The following is a 17,238-nucleotide window of genomic DNA, read 5'->3' as shown; positions in this document are numbered from 1 at the left end:
ACACACACACACACACACACACACACACCCCAGAACCACCGAGGAACTGAAACATACAAAAAGAAAGTGAGGCCAAAAAAGGCAGAATAAGTAGAAGGCTATAGCGTCCAATCAAAGGAACTGAGACAGACAGCCAGACATACAGAGCGCTGAGACAAACAGTGAGACAGAGCACACTCCGACATACAGAACATGTCGACATGCAAACAGAATACTTAAACAGATAGATGAATAGTCTCCGACCAGCTATACTGAGACAGACAGAGTGATAAACAATATACACAGACGGACAACCAAAAGGCTACGTTTTCACCATCAGAAGTATTTTATTTTCTGTTTTTTTACATAAAAAATATGGGAAGCACATGTTATCATCATAACTACAAAAAATAATGGTTGGGAAAAAACATACGAAGGCAAAATAAAGTACTAAAACTAAAGTGATCTAATGTAGGAAACAGAGCAGACAATTTCTGCAGGGCAGAAAACTTGAACTCTCAAGTGCTTTGAGAGAGAGGGGGAGAGAAGGAAGATGAGGTAAGAGGGAACAGGGGGAGGGTGAGAGGGAAGAGGAGGAGAGAAAGAGAAAGGGAAGAGGAAAGAGACAACAGACATGGAGGGATGAGGTTATCCACCCGACATAGTTCATCCTGGTCCTCGGGAGGTTCCGTTGATTTATACACCAGTTTCTGCTATACTTCAACACTAGCCTGGTACCAAAACTTCACAACAGTGAAACATAACACAATCTATTTGGCTGTCAGGCTACTTCTGTATGTCCCTGTGCAGATATATCCAATAAATTATGGATAAACCAATTACAATCACTGATATAAGTCATCATTGTTCATTTCTCAGGTTCCTGCTGCATGGTCACTCACAACGGCAGGAACCAGGATTGCCAAAATACATTGTATGTACGGACTGGTCAATGTAACGCAATCATCATCACCATCATAATCTCTGTTTCAACGGATGAATAGACAGTAGTGTAGACAGTCAGTGCAACTCCATTGAAACATCAGTACAGCAGCAAGACAGTTTAAAAAAGTCAGTAAAAAAAAAAGAACTACAAACAGTAACAGGGTTTATATATACAAGGAAACGGCCACTACTACGCTGGCCTGTTTTGGTATGGAGATCGTACCATAGATCCTAAAGAGTGAAAACACATTTTTTTCTCTCCTTCACTTCATCCCCATTTTAGAATTCAAAAATGTGAATTTCATTCATATGTTTGACTAGAACTAGCTGCTCTCCAAAACATACATCCCTGCTCATCTATTCAATTGCGATTCCGACACGCATAACGGAACTGGTTGCCGTTACGCTACAAGACAATTCGGTGACATCATGTTGTCAATAAGGCCTCATTGTGTTCTTTGAGATAGTGATATCGTAACCATGCCGACTGAATTAAAACTTCACAACAATCTAACCTTCTAAATAGACCCAACTGACTAGTACCAAAACTACACAGAATTAAAATCAATCGTTCTAGAATCAATTCTAATTACATGAAGAAAATACATTCCCTTGTCAGGGCCTTAAAAAAAACTGACTGGTGCCATTAAGCAGCCAATCATGTCTTTTTACTCAGTAGTGTGCACAGGTTTCTCTGCTTCCTTCCCAGATGCAGCAGTGATTGGCTGATTCTCTAAGGTAACACGTTTCTCAGGAGCTTTGGCCAATCGTTACTTTTCATCCTCCTTTCCATTGGCTGAGCCCGAACTCGGATCCTCCGTAGTTTCATTGTCATTGGTCAGGGTGGCGGGAGGAGGATTCTCGGTGGGAACGTTGGTCAACACAGGGTGTGTCTTCATGTGTCCCTGTTGATGGAAACAGAACATAACTTGAATTAGAATATATTTGCTAACATAACACAAACAAACACAGGAAAACATAAGAAATAGAGCGATTGCACCACACTATTTTAATTTTCCAATCTCAAGAATCAAAAGTTAGCTTCTGTCAAGTGTTCTGCATATCCATAAGAACATATGGTACTAATAAATTCTATCCTTATCTTATGCTTTTTAGACCTTTAATCCACTGCGACTGGCGTATGCCTTCCCACACATGGTGCAGGAGTAGGGTTTGGAGGGTGTTGAGGCTGGGGTGGCTAGCTGGGAGGCCTCTGGTTCCTCTGGAGCCCTATCACTCTCCTCCGTGGAGCTAGGGGTCCGCTTCTCTCTCTCAGGCCCCTCGACCGATGAGGTATCTCTGGATGCTGTGCTCTCACTCGCCTCTTCAAGTGTGTCTGTCTCCCCTTCAGGACTGGGCTCCGGTGGGGTGATACTGGGGGACTGGGCTGGCTCTGAAGCTGCTTTAGGGCTGGCAGGAGGGGTAAGCGTGGGTGAGGGGTTGAGGGTGGCAGGGGAGTTCGGGGTGGAATCAGATTCAGGACTGGGGATGAGTCCATCTGGAGAGTTGGTCTGGTTCACTGTGGTTGAGCCAGAGCCATCAGTATCCAAAGCTGGTCTAGAGACACAGAGGGCAAGGGGAATGTTTTCCTCCTCCTCTTCCTCACCATTCCCCACTGAGGCTGGCAAGGAGCTGGTCAAGGATGTCTTGGGTAGACTAATTGGGCTGGCGTTCGAAAGGTCAGCTGGGGAGTCTTGCAAGTCTTCCACAGAGGCTGCAGACGGGCCGGAGTCCGACTCAGATCTTTCCCCCAGGAGCATGGGGTCTTCTGGGGAGGGATTATGGGTCAGAGGTGGGCTAATGCTGGCCGTGGAGGGCGAGGGTTCACACTCCCCCTCTATAAGGGGGCTCGGGTCAGCTGCCTGGGATTGCTTGGTTGCCGGACCTCCGAAGTCTAAGCTGCTGACCAGCGAGTCAGGGTTAGAGATGGAGCTGGTCATTTTTAAAGACAGGGGGTGCAGGCCTTGGAGGCTGGAGGGTTTGGATGGAGAGGCTGTGGTCATTTGGCCCAGATCTTCTTGGGTCATATCTGTACCTTCCTCCCCCTCTCCCCCTGGGGGTATCTGGCCCCCCAGGTGCATGCGGATGTGGTGCTGCAGCACCAGGGCATTGGTGAACTTGCGCGGGCACAGCGGGCAGGAGTTCTGGGTGCGGGCGTTGGGCGGGCGGGCACGGTGGGTGGCGAGGTGGGCCCTCAGGCTTCCTTTAGTGGAGAAGGAGCGTCCACACAGCTTACAGGGGAAGGGGCGTTCACCCAGGTGGGTGGCCTGGTGGAGACTCAGGGCCCTGGGGCAGGAGAGCACCCGCAGGCACACCCCACACTGGTTAGGGGCCAGGGCGGGATTGGTGGATACAGGGAGACCCTGTCCCCGGCTGTTCACCATGGACTCAGTGTTGGGGTTGGGGCCAAGGCCCAGGGCTGCCATCATCTCCCTGCGGTAGGCGCTGGAGCTTGTGGTCAGGTCGTGGCCGTGGGTGTCCCCGTTTGAGGAGCCGTCTGCTGGGCCGCAGGAGGAAAACTGGCCCCCGCCCTGGGGCTGCTTCTCCAACTTCTGGACCAGTCGCTGCAACTTGGAGGTGTCGGAGGTTTGGGTGAAGGAGGTGGTGGAGGAGGAGGAGGGGGAGGACGTGGGGAGTTTAGGATAGGGAGGGAAGGGAAGCTGGGTGTGGGGGGAGGTGAGATGGGAGGTAGAGGGGTGGGTCCCCGGGGGACGGAGGAGGGCGAGGTGGTGGGGCGAGGGTCCTCCGGGGAAGAGGATTTTGGGGAAGTGGGCCAGCTGGGAGTAGGGGGAACCTGGTTGGAGGGCGGAGTGTGGAGGGGTGTTCTCATCAAACCTCTGCTGCTTCGCCCCTTTGAACTGACCACCCATGGAGGATGGCGGTAACACACTACCTGAGGCGCTGCCTGCTGCAGCAGAGGCCCTGTTCAGCTGTAAAAGGGAGTGAGCAGTGGACAACAGTGCCATATCCATACTGGGTGGCATAGGTATAGAGGAAGGGGAGGGGCGAGGAGACACCCCGGAAAGGAAACCGAGCGCCATTCCCTCCGTCATTCCTTTCACGCCTCCGAACGGCGGCTCCTCGTCTTCGGCCCGGCGCTTCCTACGTCTCTGGCCGGTGGTGGCGGCGACGGGGGCAGGGCTGGGCTGCTCCAGAGCCGGGGGGAGGAGCGAGAGCGACAGCTCAGGGTTCTGCTCGCGGTGACGCAGGAAGTGGGCCTTGAGGTTCCCGCGGGTGGTGAAGCGACTGAGGCAGACGGGACAATGGTAGGGCCTCTCACCTGTGTGGGAGCGCAGGTGGATTTGTAGCGAGGAATCACTGCTCAAGACCTTCCCACAAAACTTACAGGCATGCTGAGGACGTCCTGCTGAGGACAAGGACCCCAGGGAGGAGCTGGACTGCAGCAGGTGGTCCTGGGAGTGGCTGGAGGTGGGGAGGGGCGGGGTGGGGAAGCTGACCCCGTTGCTGTGGCCAAAGGGGGAGGTGTTGGAGGATTTCTCGTGGAGATAGTGCGGGGGGAGACCCAGGGACAGAGGATGCATGGAGGAGGCTATCGAGGAGCTCCAAGTGGTGGAGGAAGAGGATGAGGGCGAGGTAAAGGAGTTTGGGGCTCTGCTCCCATTAGTGTGAGAGGAGAGGCTGGGCTTGGACACAGTGAGCTGGGGGAGGAGGGAGGGGAGGCCGGCCAGGAGAGGGGAGGACGAGGATGGGACAGGGGCAGAGCAGGGATGATGTGGTGGGGAGGGGGACCCTGCTGTAGGTATTTGGTTCTTCTCTCCACTACCAGCCTGGGAGGTGTCTTGGGTATAGATGGCCCCTCCTAACCGGAGAACATGCCTACAGATCTCCTCAGTCATCTGCATCTGGTGGATCTGCCTCTGCTGCAGCACCCTCAGCTCCTCCAGGAGCACAGCCAGGGTCGGTGGCACCTGGATCTGGCCTAGCCCTGGCACCAGGGGGCTGGAGCCATTCTGATGCCCAGGACTGGTGCTCTCCCGGCGGGGAGGGAGGCTAGACGAGGAGGACAAGGAGGAGGTAGTGATGGTGGCAGAGCTGCCCATCTGTGGTGAGGTCATAGTGGCGTGGGAGTGGGCCTGATGGGAGAGGGGGTGGCCCGATGTCTGATTGAGGTTGAGTGGCAGGGATTGGGTCTGGGAGGATAAAGAGGGGTGAGGGAAGTCTGGAGAGAGGGATGAGTGGGTGTTGGGAAGAGAGGTGGTGTAGGGGCGATGTGGCTGGGCCAGTGTGGGGGCGGAGAGCTTTCGCTGGGGAGGGAGGGCGCGTGGAGACCCCCGGGGGACGGCCGAGGGGCCAGGGGGGGCTGTCGGCCTTCGAGCGAGGTGGGGGAGGACGAGGAGGACCCAGATGAGGTCAGTTCTGAGCCTAGAGACATGCACGGTGACTTTGCTGACAGCTGGTCATCTATGGACAGAAAGAGAAACAGAAGGATTAGGACTGGTGCCTTTTCATCCCTCTATTCAACCAAATGAAAAGTTCAGTTTCATGATCAAATTGTTAATGTTAAGTCCTCATAAGAACCATGAAAGACAGGGTGCGAGCCTCATTCTTTATGGAATTGAAGTGGGAGCTCAATGTAAGTCTATAAGTCCTAACTTTTAACTGTAATCATTGATTACAACAATTGCTAATGTTTTCATATTAAATTCAAGCTTAAAGCTTCAGTCTTCTCATGTAAAGCAATGCATTAGCAAACATTGATAAATAGTCTACAAACATGCCGAGAGTCACAGTCTTTCCCCTTACATTATCTTGTCTTCTGTCCACTCTACTTCTTTCCTGAGGAAAACTCTCCAAACATCTTCTGACAACACAAACCACCTTGTTGCTATGGAAACACGTTTAAAAGGACAATGGCCATAGCCAAGAAAACCCATAACCCCTTCTAACCCGCCCCTCACTCCAGCAGTTCACGTCTTTCATCTCCCTATTCACCCTTCCCCCCTGACGTCACATCAGGGGTCAGAGGTCGGGACACGCTAAGAGTTCTGGGCACTGTCCAGAGGCTTGTGATTGGTCTACTCCTCAGATCTTTAGAGCTGGGGTCAAATTCTTTCAGAATCTTGAGCACAGAGTGAGAAAGAGAGAAACAAAAGAAGGGGGGGACAATGGAAAGACAAACTAACTATTCCCTCCTAGAGGGATAGTGATGGTATTAATGACTGTACTACTGCTGCCAAATAGTCAGTCTTGGTTCTTTTCGCAGAATTCAAGGTGTTCAAAACCAGTTCCTTTGAAACAAGTTCCTCCCTGTGGAAATTTACCTGCAGAAGTTCTAAAAAGTCATTCGTATTTTTAAGGTGTGTTTGTGCAGCAAATGCAATACGATTGAAGGTGCATGCATTCTGCATTCTCCCCCCGCTGCATTTTACACACTGAGCCCCCCAACTGGGTAGGTGTATACAGTCAATAGAGTTGGGGGTAGAGAGGGAAGCATTCAGCAGTGAGCATTCAGGGGGGGGGCAAGGAGGAAATGAAACATGAGGGAGAAAAGCATGGAGAGAAGAAGAGAACAAGGAGAGAGATTAACTTTACCAAAAAGACCCCTCCTCCACCTCTCCTTCCACCCTCCGATCCAGCTTTATTGTTGGTGAATAGGGAGACTTTCCTCTAAGTAATGAAAGACCTCCAGTAGTCATTCTGAGCAGACTGCTAGTTTCCTAGAGGACTAAGCATCACAGGGAAATGGCCACAGATGGATTTTACCATCCAGATCACAGGGACAAGTTTACAGGGCTAGCCCTCATACCTGGAGCTCTCCCCTACTGGGGCCCATTGCAGAGCTAAAGCAGACTGAGAAATCCACTAAACTCTCATTTATTGCAAGAGGCAATGACTTTTTGTAAATATAAAATATGCAAACATAAAACACAGACATACACAGATCATGTTATGATGATTGATCACCTGAGTAAAATGACTTTCTAGATGTGAAAATAAATATGCGAGGAGGAATTGACATATATAAAGTGCATCTATATTAAAATAAACAACTTGTATCTTTAGTCCTACTCTCTAGCGGGATTTTCAATCATGTTTCTCCACCTTATCTAACGTTACCTTATTTAACCCTATTGATCACCATTATAGTTGTAAATTCCAACCTGTAACTTTTCTTGTCGCTTCATTCATTCATAGAACTATAGGAATATCCTAGGAATGAAAACATATGCATGCCTTAGAATGCCCATAATAAACTTTTCTCACCGTGCGATAGTAACCGCGTGCCCCCCGGGTCCGAGTTAACGAGCTGCTGGGGTCGTTTCTGCTTCCGGCGTGACATGATTCACGAGGAGACAGAAAGAAAGGGGGCATCAGCCGATTAAACAGCACTGGCCACTTTAAGCACTTGTAGGCTTCGAGTTCCAGAATCCGTCAAAACTCAAATTTCAGGAAAATGTGAATGTCCAGTCTGCATCTAGATGACGTTATCGAATGTTTATCCCTTGCACGTAGGAAAACAAAGAGTGGTAGAAATAGAAATCCGTATAAACGCACCGTGTCATATGAGGCTGCCGTTAGTGCGTGTGGCTATTTTGCTAAAAATCGTCTCTCGCTCTCCAAACTTGCCCAATTTGAGGCACCCCCACCCCCGCTCCCTTGCATACACATAGCCTACGCAGGCACACATAATAACATGCACACACACACATACAATCTCTTCGTGTTCCTCACTGCTATTTGCATTTCAATGGCGCGGAACACCGACTCCCTGGTTTTCCCTTTTCTCTCTGTATTTCCTTCACGCCATCACTGAACTCTCAATCAAATATCATCATAAGGGTGTTAAAATCCACATGAATAAATCAAATATATGACTTTACTTGTTGCATGCTGTTTGAACCCATTCAACTACAATTTATTGACGAACTTTGAAATGTTGCCTAGTTCATGGACCATTATTTTTGGCACAACATTTGGGGGAATTAAGTGATAGCAAATGTTTGTACTAGCCTTTGTAGATAGGTTAATAAATAACAAAATCAGAATCCTTAACAAATACACGAAATCCTGATTCTATTTGTGGTAGCTAAATGATCCTAGTTTACTCTACAAGTGGTCAAGAGACTGGGTAATAATAATAGCCTTACCATTGCAATATATGTGATCATTATGTGCTAATTATTCACGGAGAGGGCAAGAGGGATCATATAGGCCAACCGTTGCAGAATGAATGGGCACATTTGCACACAGATTTACATATGGCTAATTATCAACAAAGAGCTGGTGAGAGACTGTTGAAGCGGTTCCATCCATTCCGCATCAGAACATGCATGTGTACCATTCCATGTCACTCTACGCACAGCCCCCCCCCCTTCTACCAGTGTCCTGGTGCGCAGGCAGAGCTTTATTTAAAAGGCAGAGAATAGATGGGAATCTACGACAATGGCGCACTGGACACAGTTGAGTGAGCACCTCTTCTCTCTCACTATGAACCCCCGGATCCAGTGCTGCTCCAGCACAATGCCCTCTTTCACCCCCCGCCTTTACTCCTGTACCACGTGGAGGAGGGATAAAAAAGAGAGAGAGAGAAAAGGGACCCTTTTTTAAGTAGGTGTCTCGCATACATGTCCCACTCAATACATGGTGGACAGGAATGAACAGCAAAAGGCTGGTTACATGGAACCAAAATCATTAATAGCATGGTAAATACAATGATTGTACAAAGATGTGTGAGGATTAAACCAATGCCAAGTCAATTAAAAGCATAGCATCAACCTGTATAAAAAAACGAATCAAGTATTCCAAACATGAATAGGCAAAACGTTACCAAAAATTCCACTAGTAAAAATGGATGCACTTTCAAATCACATTTTATTTGTCACATGCGCCGAATACAACAGGTGTAAACCTTACAATACAATGCTAATTACAAGCCCTTTACAAACAATGCATCATTTTACCAACAGAACTCAAACTTGTAATTATCCTTCCTTATTATTATTAAGGAAAATATTTAACTTTAGTTTTGACTACATAAGTCTTAACGAGTAATACCTATTTTATTACGTCTATAATAAAGGACATATTTGATTGGTCCCTTGAAATTTCTAGCAAGCCAATCAGAATTTTCATTCGAGCCCGCTTCAGACATGTACTGTAGCTAGCTAGTAAACCTTTAGCATCAAAACATTCCTCAAACGTCCAACTTTAGCCCAATTAAACAAGTACGTTTGTTGAACCCATTGAGTATCGTAAACAGCTACATTTTTATAGAGTTGTAGCTAGCTACTAATTTCAGAAAGAAATGTTAGAACTAACGTTACACGTATTTTGTAGTAGCAGTATGTGTGGCGAGACAGTTAGCTAGCATGCTAGTATGCTAAGGATGGCAGAGGTTGGACGTTGCGTACCTTCTATTGCGACACGTTACATCATCAACGAAACTTTACATCATCAACCTCTGTGTGTGAAGTGAGTGTCTGTGAAGTTTCACCAAGTTGTTCTTGTCCCCGACAGCCATGTCTATGTGCGACGACACTCTGCTCTGCAACTACCCAAAGTGTCGGGCGAAGCTGTGTGGTTTCGCCTGGGTCACAGCTTGCTCTCACGCCTTCTGTGACCAACATGGATCCGGAGAGTTCAGCCGCTCCCCGGCAATATGCCCGGCCTGCTCCTCTGCACTCTCGGGGAAGCTGGACATTGTGCGCACTGAGCTGTCGCCATCTGAGGAGTACAAGGCCATGGTGTTGGCGGGACTGAGGCCAGAGACAGTGCTGGACATAAGCGCCCGTGCCCTGGCTTTCTGGACTTACCAGGTATGTCAGTGTGTTGCCTATGACATTCACTGTATGTAATTACTCCATTGTTTATCTCAGGCCTGGTCCAGGAAACCCTCCAGGTGTGCAGGCTTTTGTTCCAGCCTGGTACTAACACACCTGATTCTACTGCTCAAACCAAGCCTGCACACCCTGTGGGTCCCCAGGACAAGGGATGAAGGACACAATTCAAGAAATGGGAGTGTCAAATCGATCTTATACCATCACCTTCTCACGGTGTGTGTGCTTGTGTCTGACATGCGTGTGCATGTGTGTGTGTTGCAGGTGCACCAGGAGCGTATGTTCCAGGAGTACAGTCTGTCCCGGGCCGAGGGTCAGGTGAAACAGATGGAGAAGGTGCTGACCCAGCAGAACCAGAGCAGAGAGCTGGAGCTCAATGCCATGAGAGGGGAGGTCACCTCACTGAAGAAGGTACCACCTTTACGTCACATCAGACCCTGGAGTGGGCAAGCTTAGTCTCCTATTGGGTGCAGGCTTTTGCTCCATTTGGACACTAACACCTGATTCAACTCATCACAATTAGTGCTGCTCGGCCGGGAACAAATGCCCTGCACCCAGCCACCCACTGTGGCCCTTCACCATCCGAAATGAATGCTCAGCCCTAACCATAACCCAATCACTTTTATTTAGCCTTCTATATACTCTACCTCGTTATCGCCCTCCATCTCCTTGGTATGCCTCGTCTCTTTCAGGTGATGGAGGAGTACAAGAGGAAGTACAGTGAAGTGTCAGAGCGTCTGATGGAGAGGAACAGACAGTACCAGAAGCTACAGGGGCTCTATGACTCGCTGAGGCTACGCAACATGGTGGTGGGGGACAGAGAGGCACCACGCCAGCCAGGACCCCCGGAGTTCAACACAGGTTAGAGAGGGAGTAGGGTCTGAATCCTGTTGAGAGACGCATCTCGGAGTTCTGTCTGTGTAAAATAATGTGTGTATGTCGTTAGGAATTTGCCTGAAAGTTTGAGTTCAGCTTGCTTGTCTCAACTCAGGGCTTTCCCCCAAGGATTGGTTAAAATCAAGGATTGCAAGGATTGGTTAAAAAGAAAACGTATAAAAGGGGCGTAGAGAATACCAGGTCTGGAGATTCAACCCCCTACCCGTTTCCCAGGGGTGGTCAGGCAATCCTCTCCCCGGGGGAGTCCTCACTTCCTGGGCATGGGCCCTGAAGGGGACAGCCGCCTTTTCTCCTCCCTGGAGCCCGACGCTGGAGCCAAGACCTTCTTCCAGTTCAGCTCTCCTGCCAGAGACAGGGGCCGGGCCTTACTCAAGAAGTACTGAGACTAGAATTACAATTCTACAACTCCAGGATTAGAATGAATAGAATAATTATATTTCTGACTGAGGCAACGCTGGTTGGGTACCTGGCTGCTGGATCAATGACAGCATTATCATAGTGTAGACTGTCAGGTTATCTAAGGATGGTTTGATATTCATATTGTAGTTGCCTTTTTCTTACCTGAAGTTACTGTATCTTGATGAAATGCTCTGATACAACATTTATGTTTGCATTGCACTTATTTTGTCAATAAAATTCAGCATGACCATTGTAAGAAAGTTGCATGTTATTCTACTAAAATGGTATTTTTCACTGAAAGGTTTAACTACCTTCCAGTGAAAGAGGATCAACTATATAAAGCATGCATGTGAAATCATGTCCACATTGGAGAAAGACAATATTTGGGGAATGGGGATGTTTGTCTTAATGTCTTGAACACAAAAGACACCATTGTCATCGCAATGAATGATCATATTGTAGTCAGTCATTTACAAAATCGCCCCGGCCTCCCTCCCACAAAATACAAAAAAAAAAGAAATATTTAAAAATATGTACAAACAGTGTATTCCTAAAGACTTTAACATAACAAGGATCTACTATTTACAAAACTCACACATGAAAACATTTTGAAAAACAGGCACTCGCTCATCATGCTTCTTCCCTCCGCTGCCCCCCTCCTCTCATTCACTCTGGGGCTTGTAACTGACGGAGGCTGCAGTCTGAGCCTGGACATTCTGTCTCTTGCCATTGACGATGAGGAGTAGGGGAGAGTCCACTCGTATACTGCGGAAGTCAAACGTCTGCAGGAGGCACAGGGGAGAAGAGAGAATAGATCAGAGAATCAGAAATGTTGCGAGTATCAAGATTTGCGTTAGGTATGATGTTACATTAACAAATGCAGAGAGGATTTCCATCTTTGGACAGTGCAATCACAGTTTGTATTCTAGTCAGATGCTTTGTGTATGTTTATAGCACAAGTACTGCATGTTGTTGTCGACACTGACCTGTTTTCACAATGTTATAACATTCCTATCACAAGTGTGCAGTGGTCCATGTTAGCTGAGAGAGAGAGAAAGAGAGACTGACCTGGTTGTTGTGGGCTACACTGTGGCGTTTGACCTGGGGCTCCGGGATGACCACTGAGTCGCCAATCAGAACACCCCAACTGTCTGCTGTATTATAAACCATGATCACGCAGCACGTCTCCTCACTGTCCACCATGCCAAACGTACTGGGAGAGAGAGAGAGAGAGAGAGACAGTCACATTACTGTCTATCCACCATAGAGAATGTACAGTAAGAGGACAACTCATCATAAAACTTCATGTTCAACGAAGGGAATGCACTGTATGGTATGGAGAAAAACATTCATAATTAAGCAAAGGGACACAAAACGCTATCTATCATTCTTTAAATGCATAAAGAAACATGTATGCAAACAGACACACAAAGTGCACAGCAGGTCCCACATTACAGATAGCATTCTATCACTAGAAGGTAGACTCACAAGGCCATGCGTCCCTCGGAGGCCAGGCTGAACACCACCTTGCCCAGGGCAGCCACCCCAGTGTTGTGGCCGTGTGCCAGGGCAGACAGGTTGCGGGGCTCCAGGCTCCCAACGCGGCCTGCGGGGGAGCGGAACTGAGGGGAGGAGCACGGCCCCAGGGCCGACGTGCTGAGGTTGGAGAGCATCGTCCGCAGGCGCCGGGCCTTCACCTTCCCCTGTAGGGGTGAAAGAGTAGCAGACTAACCAGTGGGAAAGCATAGTACTCTGGCGCCACCTACTGGTGATTTATAACACTTTCCTTTGCGTCAATGAATGGTAATAAGAAATGCGTTTGTATTTATTTATTTATTGAGTTTATATCCTAGACAGATCCCATGAACTGCTGATAGATGTCGGTTGGAGACTGATGTTCCCTGTGCAGTTTATCTATGAGAATGTGAGTGGTTCTCCTGTCCTACCTTGTTCTCTGTGAGTGCTGTGAGTTTCTCCAGGTATTCCAGCAGCTGCCTCTCCCTCTCTGGAGGCTCTTCCCACGCGGGGTCCAGGGCCGCAGCCCGACTGTACCCCCCCAGCGCAGACCCAAACATCTCCTCATACTGGAACAGCTGAAGGAGCGGACACAATCATGCATTTTCCAAACGGAATTCATTTTATCACATGCCTATTGTAACAATCATATCAGAATATGTAAACAATGTGTTACCGTGGCTCTGTTGAAGTGTAGATCAGGGTTGGCGGTTTCTGTTCGGTCCACTTTCTCCTGAGAGAGAGAACAGAGAGGAAAGGAATTATATAGTGTTGCTGAACAATGATTATTGCCCGAGAATTAAATTGACTTGCCCATACTGTCCAGGCAGGCTTTTGTAAAAACAACCCAGTTTGGTGTGCGTGTGGAAATATTCACTCACAGCCTGTGCGTAGGCACTCAGAGCCTGTTGAGACATCTGTGGATTCTGTCCGCAGGTGAAGAACAGGGAGATGTAGGCGTTTCCTAGGATATCTGTCAAAAAATACCAATAACTCAATGTTCCACTCATATTCAGCACTATAAGACATTCTTCTCATACCAGTCATTTACATAAACTGCTGTTCTTTTATCCTCTCTTTTGAGAATGTGAATTACAGCCAAAATCATTTCCCACCATGCTTAGACCCATCCACACCTCCAACGTATGTAACTGTACCCATACTCCACCCCAGTAACCCCATGTGAAATATGAATATCTCTTATGAGACTACCCATCATACTCACACCAGGAGGTGCCGTCTGTGACGTCCAGCTGTACAGCCTGCCTGGCCATGTCCACGCTCTCCAGGACTCTCTTCCCCTGCTCATCACCGCCCCCACCCGGTAGCTGCCTCAGCACCATGGACAGACTGCGCAGAGACACCTTGTTCTTAGTCTGGGAGGGAGAAAATATATGTGATGAGGATAATCCAGATAGTAAAAAAATTATAATAAATGATATTGATGCCTGTGTGGTCCAGCACAATTATGCCAGATTTGGAATGGGTTCCAATCTGGCACACTGCCCTTTGACTAATCCTTCTTGTATAGTGCCCATCTTTCCATCACTGCACTCTCTCTTCAATAAAGCAAAAAAATATTGCCCAACTCCTTAAAAAAATATAATAAATGGATATTGGTTTGGGGGTAGGTCAATTTAAATGATTTAGCAATAGAAGATAAAAGAGACCTTTGTGAACAAAAGATGTGAAGGTAAAAAGAAAGAGAGAGACAAAGAAAGGAAACAACGGGAGAGGAAGAGCTATGGCTTGGAAGGCTGAGAGAAACAGCTGTTGTTTGTGTAGGACTAAGGCTATAACCACTGTTGCACACTTTACATGCATTCTATTCATGTTATCCTCTCAGCAAGGCTCTACTGAATACTTTGTTCTCAACACAATAACAGTACCACGACACTGACATCACTCTCTCCAGTTAACCTCAAGAGCTTTGTGATTCCTGCGGTCTATAAATTAAATAACGTGCAGCTATGCAAATAAAATGTATTACTACTGTATTGTTGCTAACCTGCTGCAGGGCTCCAGTGAAGCAGGTCTTGGCAGTGGTCAGGTCTCCTTTCTTCCAATACTGCTCCCCCAGGATATTCCAGCCCTCCACCAGCCCAGGTTCCAGCTTCACGGCCCTGGACAGGCACTCCTCGGCGGTGGTGCTAAACTCTGGAGCCACCCCCAGGCAGCGGCCCCGCAGAAGCAGGAACTCAGCGCTGTGCTTATACGACTCTGGAGAAGACAGAGAGATTATTCTGTAGTCAATTGAATTATTTTGTGTTTGAAGATGTAACCCCAGATATTAGATGTCAAATGGAGGCAAAGCTAAACTCAGCCAGCGCTGTGCTTATGTAACCTCGTCCCCAGGCTCAATTGCTACTGTATGAGAGAGCTGGCTGGTGGACGACAACAGTGCTTATAAAACTAGATGAGATGGGTGGACACAAATAGTCTTAGTTATGTAAGTCATTGATGAATAAATAATGCATAAAGAGATCCCGCTCTAGTTCGGCAAGTGTGAGTACTGAATAGTGCAGTAAAATATGTGTATCTAAACATTAAAATGCCAAATGGATACAAAGCGATCATGCAAAATGGCAGTATATTATTTTTACATGTGTAGTTACTAAATCACAACACACCTTCCTTTTCTGTTCTGTCATCTCACCTTCTTTCTCCCTAAGCTTCGTTAGAGTCTTCTCCATCGCCTGTGCCACATCATTCTGTTTCCTCCCTGCATCCTCCACACTGTGAGTCTCAAAGTAATGATCCCGAAAATGATACAACTCATCCACTAGTTCCTGACCCAGAAACAGAGATGGAAACTGGTATTGATACCATGGTATTGATACCAGAGAAAGAAACTAGATGCATGATTAGAGGCAGATGATGATACAATAATATGATTTTGCAATGTGTTGCTGAATAGGACTGGACTGCAAATGTACTTGATGAGGCTAGGACCCTTGCATGAGTGGGTGCATGCATGCTCATTGGCAATGAGGGATCCATTACATTACACATAAGAGTTATTGGAAGAAGGCGTCTTCTGTAAGGGTGAGTTTTGTTAAGAGCCCCCGACGTTAAGTCTGAACATTAACATGCATGTAGGGTTTTGAAAGCAAAGGACCGTATATTTCATATCAGTGAGGAATGTTTCATTGATACACACCTTTATTGGGTTAGTGTTCCAACAGATCGTATATCCATGTTACAGGGAGTGTTTACAGTAGACAGACGGAAGACAGAGGGAGAACCTGTGCTAATTAGCTATCTGGCATGCTCCGAACACCTGTGTAATGGAAGAAGGCTGCCAGAAATGTGTTGTCACTGAAAAATACTGTCGGCTACAACTGTGATAAAGCCGGTTAAAACATTGATATGAAAGTAATGGGCATTGTTTTTCTAAAACTGTATCACAATTTAGAATCAATTCACGTTTAGATGGAGTATTTGGCTGCTTTATCTACCAGAGACAGTCTACCTCTTATGATACTGTATCATATAAAGACCTTGGACCTTAAGAAGTAACGGTAGGCTCTTTAAAAAATACATCTTGGGCTATGAGGTATGATGACGCAGCAAGTTTAGCTAGCTAAACGTTCAACGTAATTTAGATGGAGAGAGATTGTAACTAAGAACGATGCACACCATCCAAAGCTAGCTAGCTAACGTTAACTAGCGAACTGAGGAGCTTGATGCATAAACATATAGAGAAAACTAATGGCTCGGCAGATTTAGAGACAAACAACTCGGGTTGAAGATAGCTAAAAATCAACCACAAACAGATTTTGGTCGATTAATATGACAGTTGGTGTCAGTTGTTATAGTAACGAGTCTGGAGGAGAGCTAACTAGCTACCATCAAAGGGAAGATGTTATCTAACTTTAGACAAGACCATTAAAATACTCAGGTTAAGAAACCTCATGACAATATATTACATGTAGGGATTATAGCATTATCTTTTGCAATACCTTTAAGATCTGTAAGTCATCTTTCCCAGCCGCAGGATTACCATCCTTATCCACTTCCGCCATCTTTCCAGTGGTTGTTGGAAGAAGAATTCGAGAAAACTAAATTGAAAACACAGCACCTGCTGGCCTAAGGGGTCAGCAGTAGGAGAATATTAACATATTCGTTGCTAAACAACTCTTATTTAGTGAATGTACTAAATCGAAGTTTGTATTATTATTTATTTTACCGCAGATTGCCAACTAATGAACTAAGTTCGGATAGTTGTTGAACCAGAGACATTAAAACAAGCGTTTTGCCGGAAGTATCCCCTTTCGAACAGGAAATGTGTCGGTTTCCAAAACACATTCTGCTCATTTTAACAAATCTATTTATTTTAAATAGCCACGACTTAACATAACCTAAACATATTATTTCAACTAGTTCTGCGAGGTGACAAATCCTACTTGCAATAAAGTCGTATGATTAAAAAAAAAAAAAAAAAGTTACCCGTTAGATTTCCCTCCAACAAGAGGGAACCATTAATTTATTGTTGTTGCCGTGTCCACACATACCTATTGGGCCACATTATCCCGCTAAACTAACCGAGCATGTACACTAGATAGCGGTAAATCGCCGCGTGCCGCTTAGGCCGCCCATTTCGCTTGTGGGCGTGCTGGCAGCGTGTTCAATTGTGCGTCAAGAATTCAGCATTGCAACTCTAAAATGCTCTGGTGACAAACAAACATTGCTGCCCTGTTTCCAA

At 46.8% G+C, this 17,238-nt stretch overlaps 3 protein-coding genes across 5 annotated transcripts; 1 reads left to right on the top strand and 2 right to left on the bottom strand.

Annotated features, from left to right (window-relative positions):
* Window positions 1-302: 302 nt before the first annotated feature.
* Window positions 303-7,628, bottom strand: LOC106608834 (sal-like protein 4). The gene is made up of 3 exons (XM_014207004.2): window positions 7,150-7,628; window positions 2,043-5,346; window positions 303-1,829 (listed from the first exon to the last, which is right to left on the bottom strand). Exons 2-3 carry the CDS (start codon window positions 4,998-5,000, stop codon window positions 1,695-1,697), a joined length of 3,093 nt encoding a protein of 1,030 aa, XP_014062479.2. The 5' UTR covers window positions 5,001-5,346; window positions 7,150-7,628; the 3' UTR covers window positions 303-1,694.
* Window positions 7,629-8,738: 1,110 nt separating this feature from the next.
* Window positions 8,739-16,817, bottom strand: LOC106608832 (tetratricopeptide repeat protein 5). 3 transcript variants are annotated; one of them, XR_001329593.2, is made up of 11 exons: window positions 16,496-16,817; window positions 15,190-15,322; window positions 14,542-14,753; window positions 13,759-13,909; window positions 13,415-13,506; window positions 13,210-13,266; window positions 12,965-13,111; window positions 12,507-12,721; window positions 12,087-12,231; window positions 11,614-11,800; window positions 8,739-10,961 (listed from the first exon to the last, which is right to left on the bottom strand). XR_001329593.2 is itself a non-coding variant. In XM_014207001.2 (11 exons), exons 2-11 carry the CDS (start codon window positions 16,556-16,558, stop codon window positions 11,681-11,683), a joined length of 1,335 nt encoding a protein of 444 aa, XP_014062476.1. In that variant the 5' UTR covers window positions 16,559-16,622; window positions 16,723-16,803; the 3' UTR covers window positions 8,739-11,680. The 3 variants fall into 3 exon arrangements, 2 of the variants coding, with proteins under 2 accessions (XP_014062476.1, XP_014062477.1); XM_014207001.2 differs by having other exon boundaries at window positions 8,739-11,800; window positions 16,496-16,622; window positions 16,723-16,803; XM_014207002.2 differs by adding an exon at window positions 15,694-15,831 and having other exon boundaries at window positions 8,739-11,800; window positions 16,496-16,657.
* Window positions 9,405-11,274, top strand: ccnb1ip1 (cyclin B1 interacting protein 1). Its single transcript, XM_045721742.1, has 4 exons — window positions 9,405-9,701; window positions 9,987-10,133; window positions 10,415-10,583; window positions 10,833-11,274. Exons 1-4 carry the CDS (start codon window positions 9,405-9,407, stop codon window positions 11,000-11,002), a joined length of 783 nt encoding a protein of 260 aa, XP_045577698.1. The 3' UTR covers window positions 11,003-11,274.
* Window positions 16,818-17,238: the final 421 nt, after the last annotated feature.

The sequence above is a fragment of the Salmo salar genome, chromosome ssa07 (assembly GCF_905237065.1).
Source record: "Salmo salar chromosome ssa07, Ssal_v3.1, whole genome shotgun sequence".
Taxonomy (NCBI): domain Eukaryota; kingdom Metazoa; phylum Chordata; class Actinopteri; order Salmoniformes; family Salmonidae; genus Salmo; species Salmo salar.
This window is presented reverse-complemented; position numbering and strand designations above follow the sequence as displayed.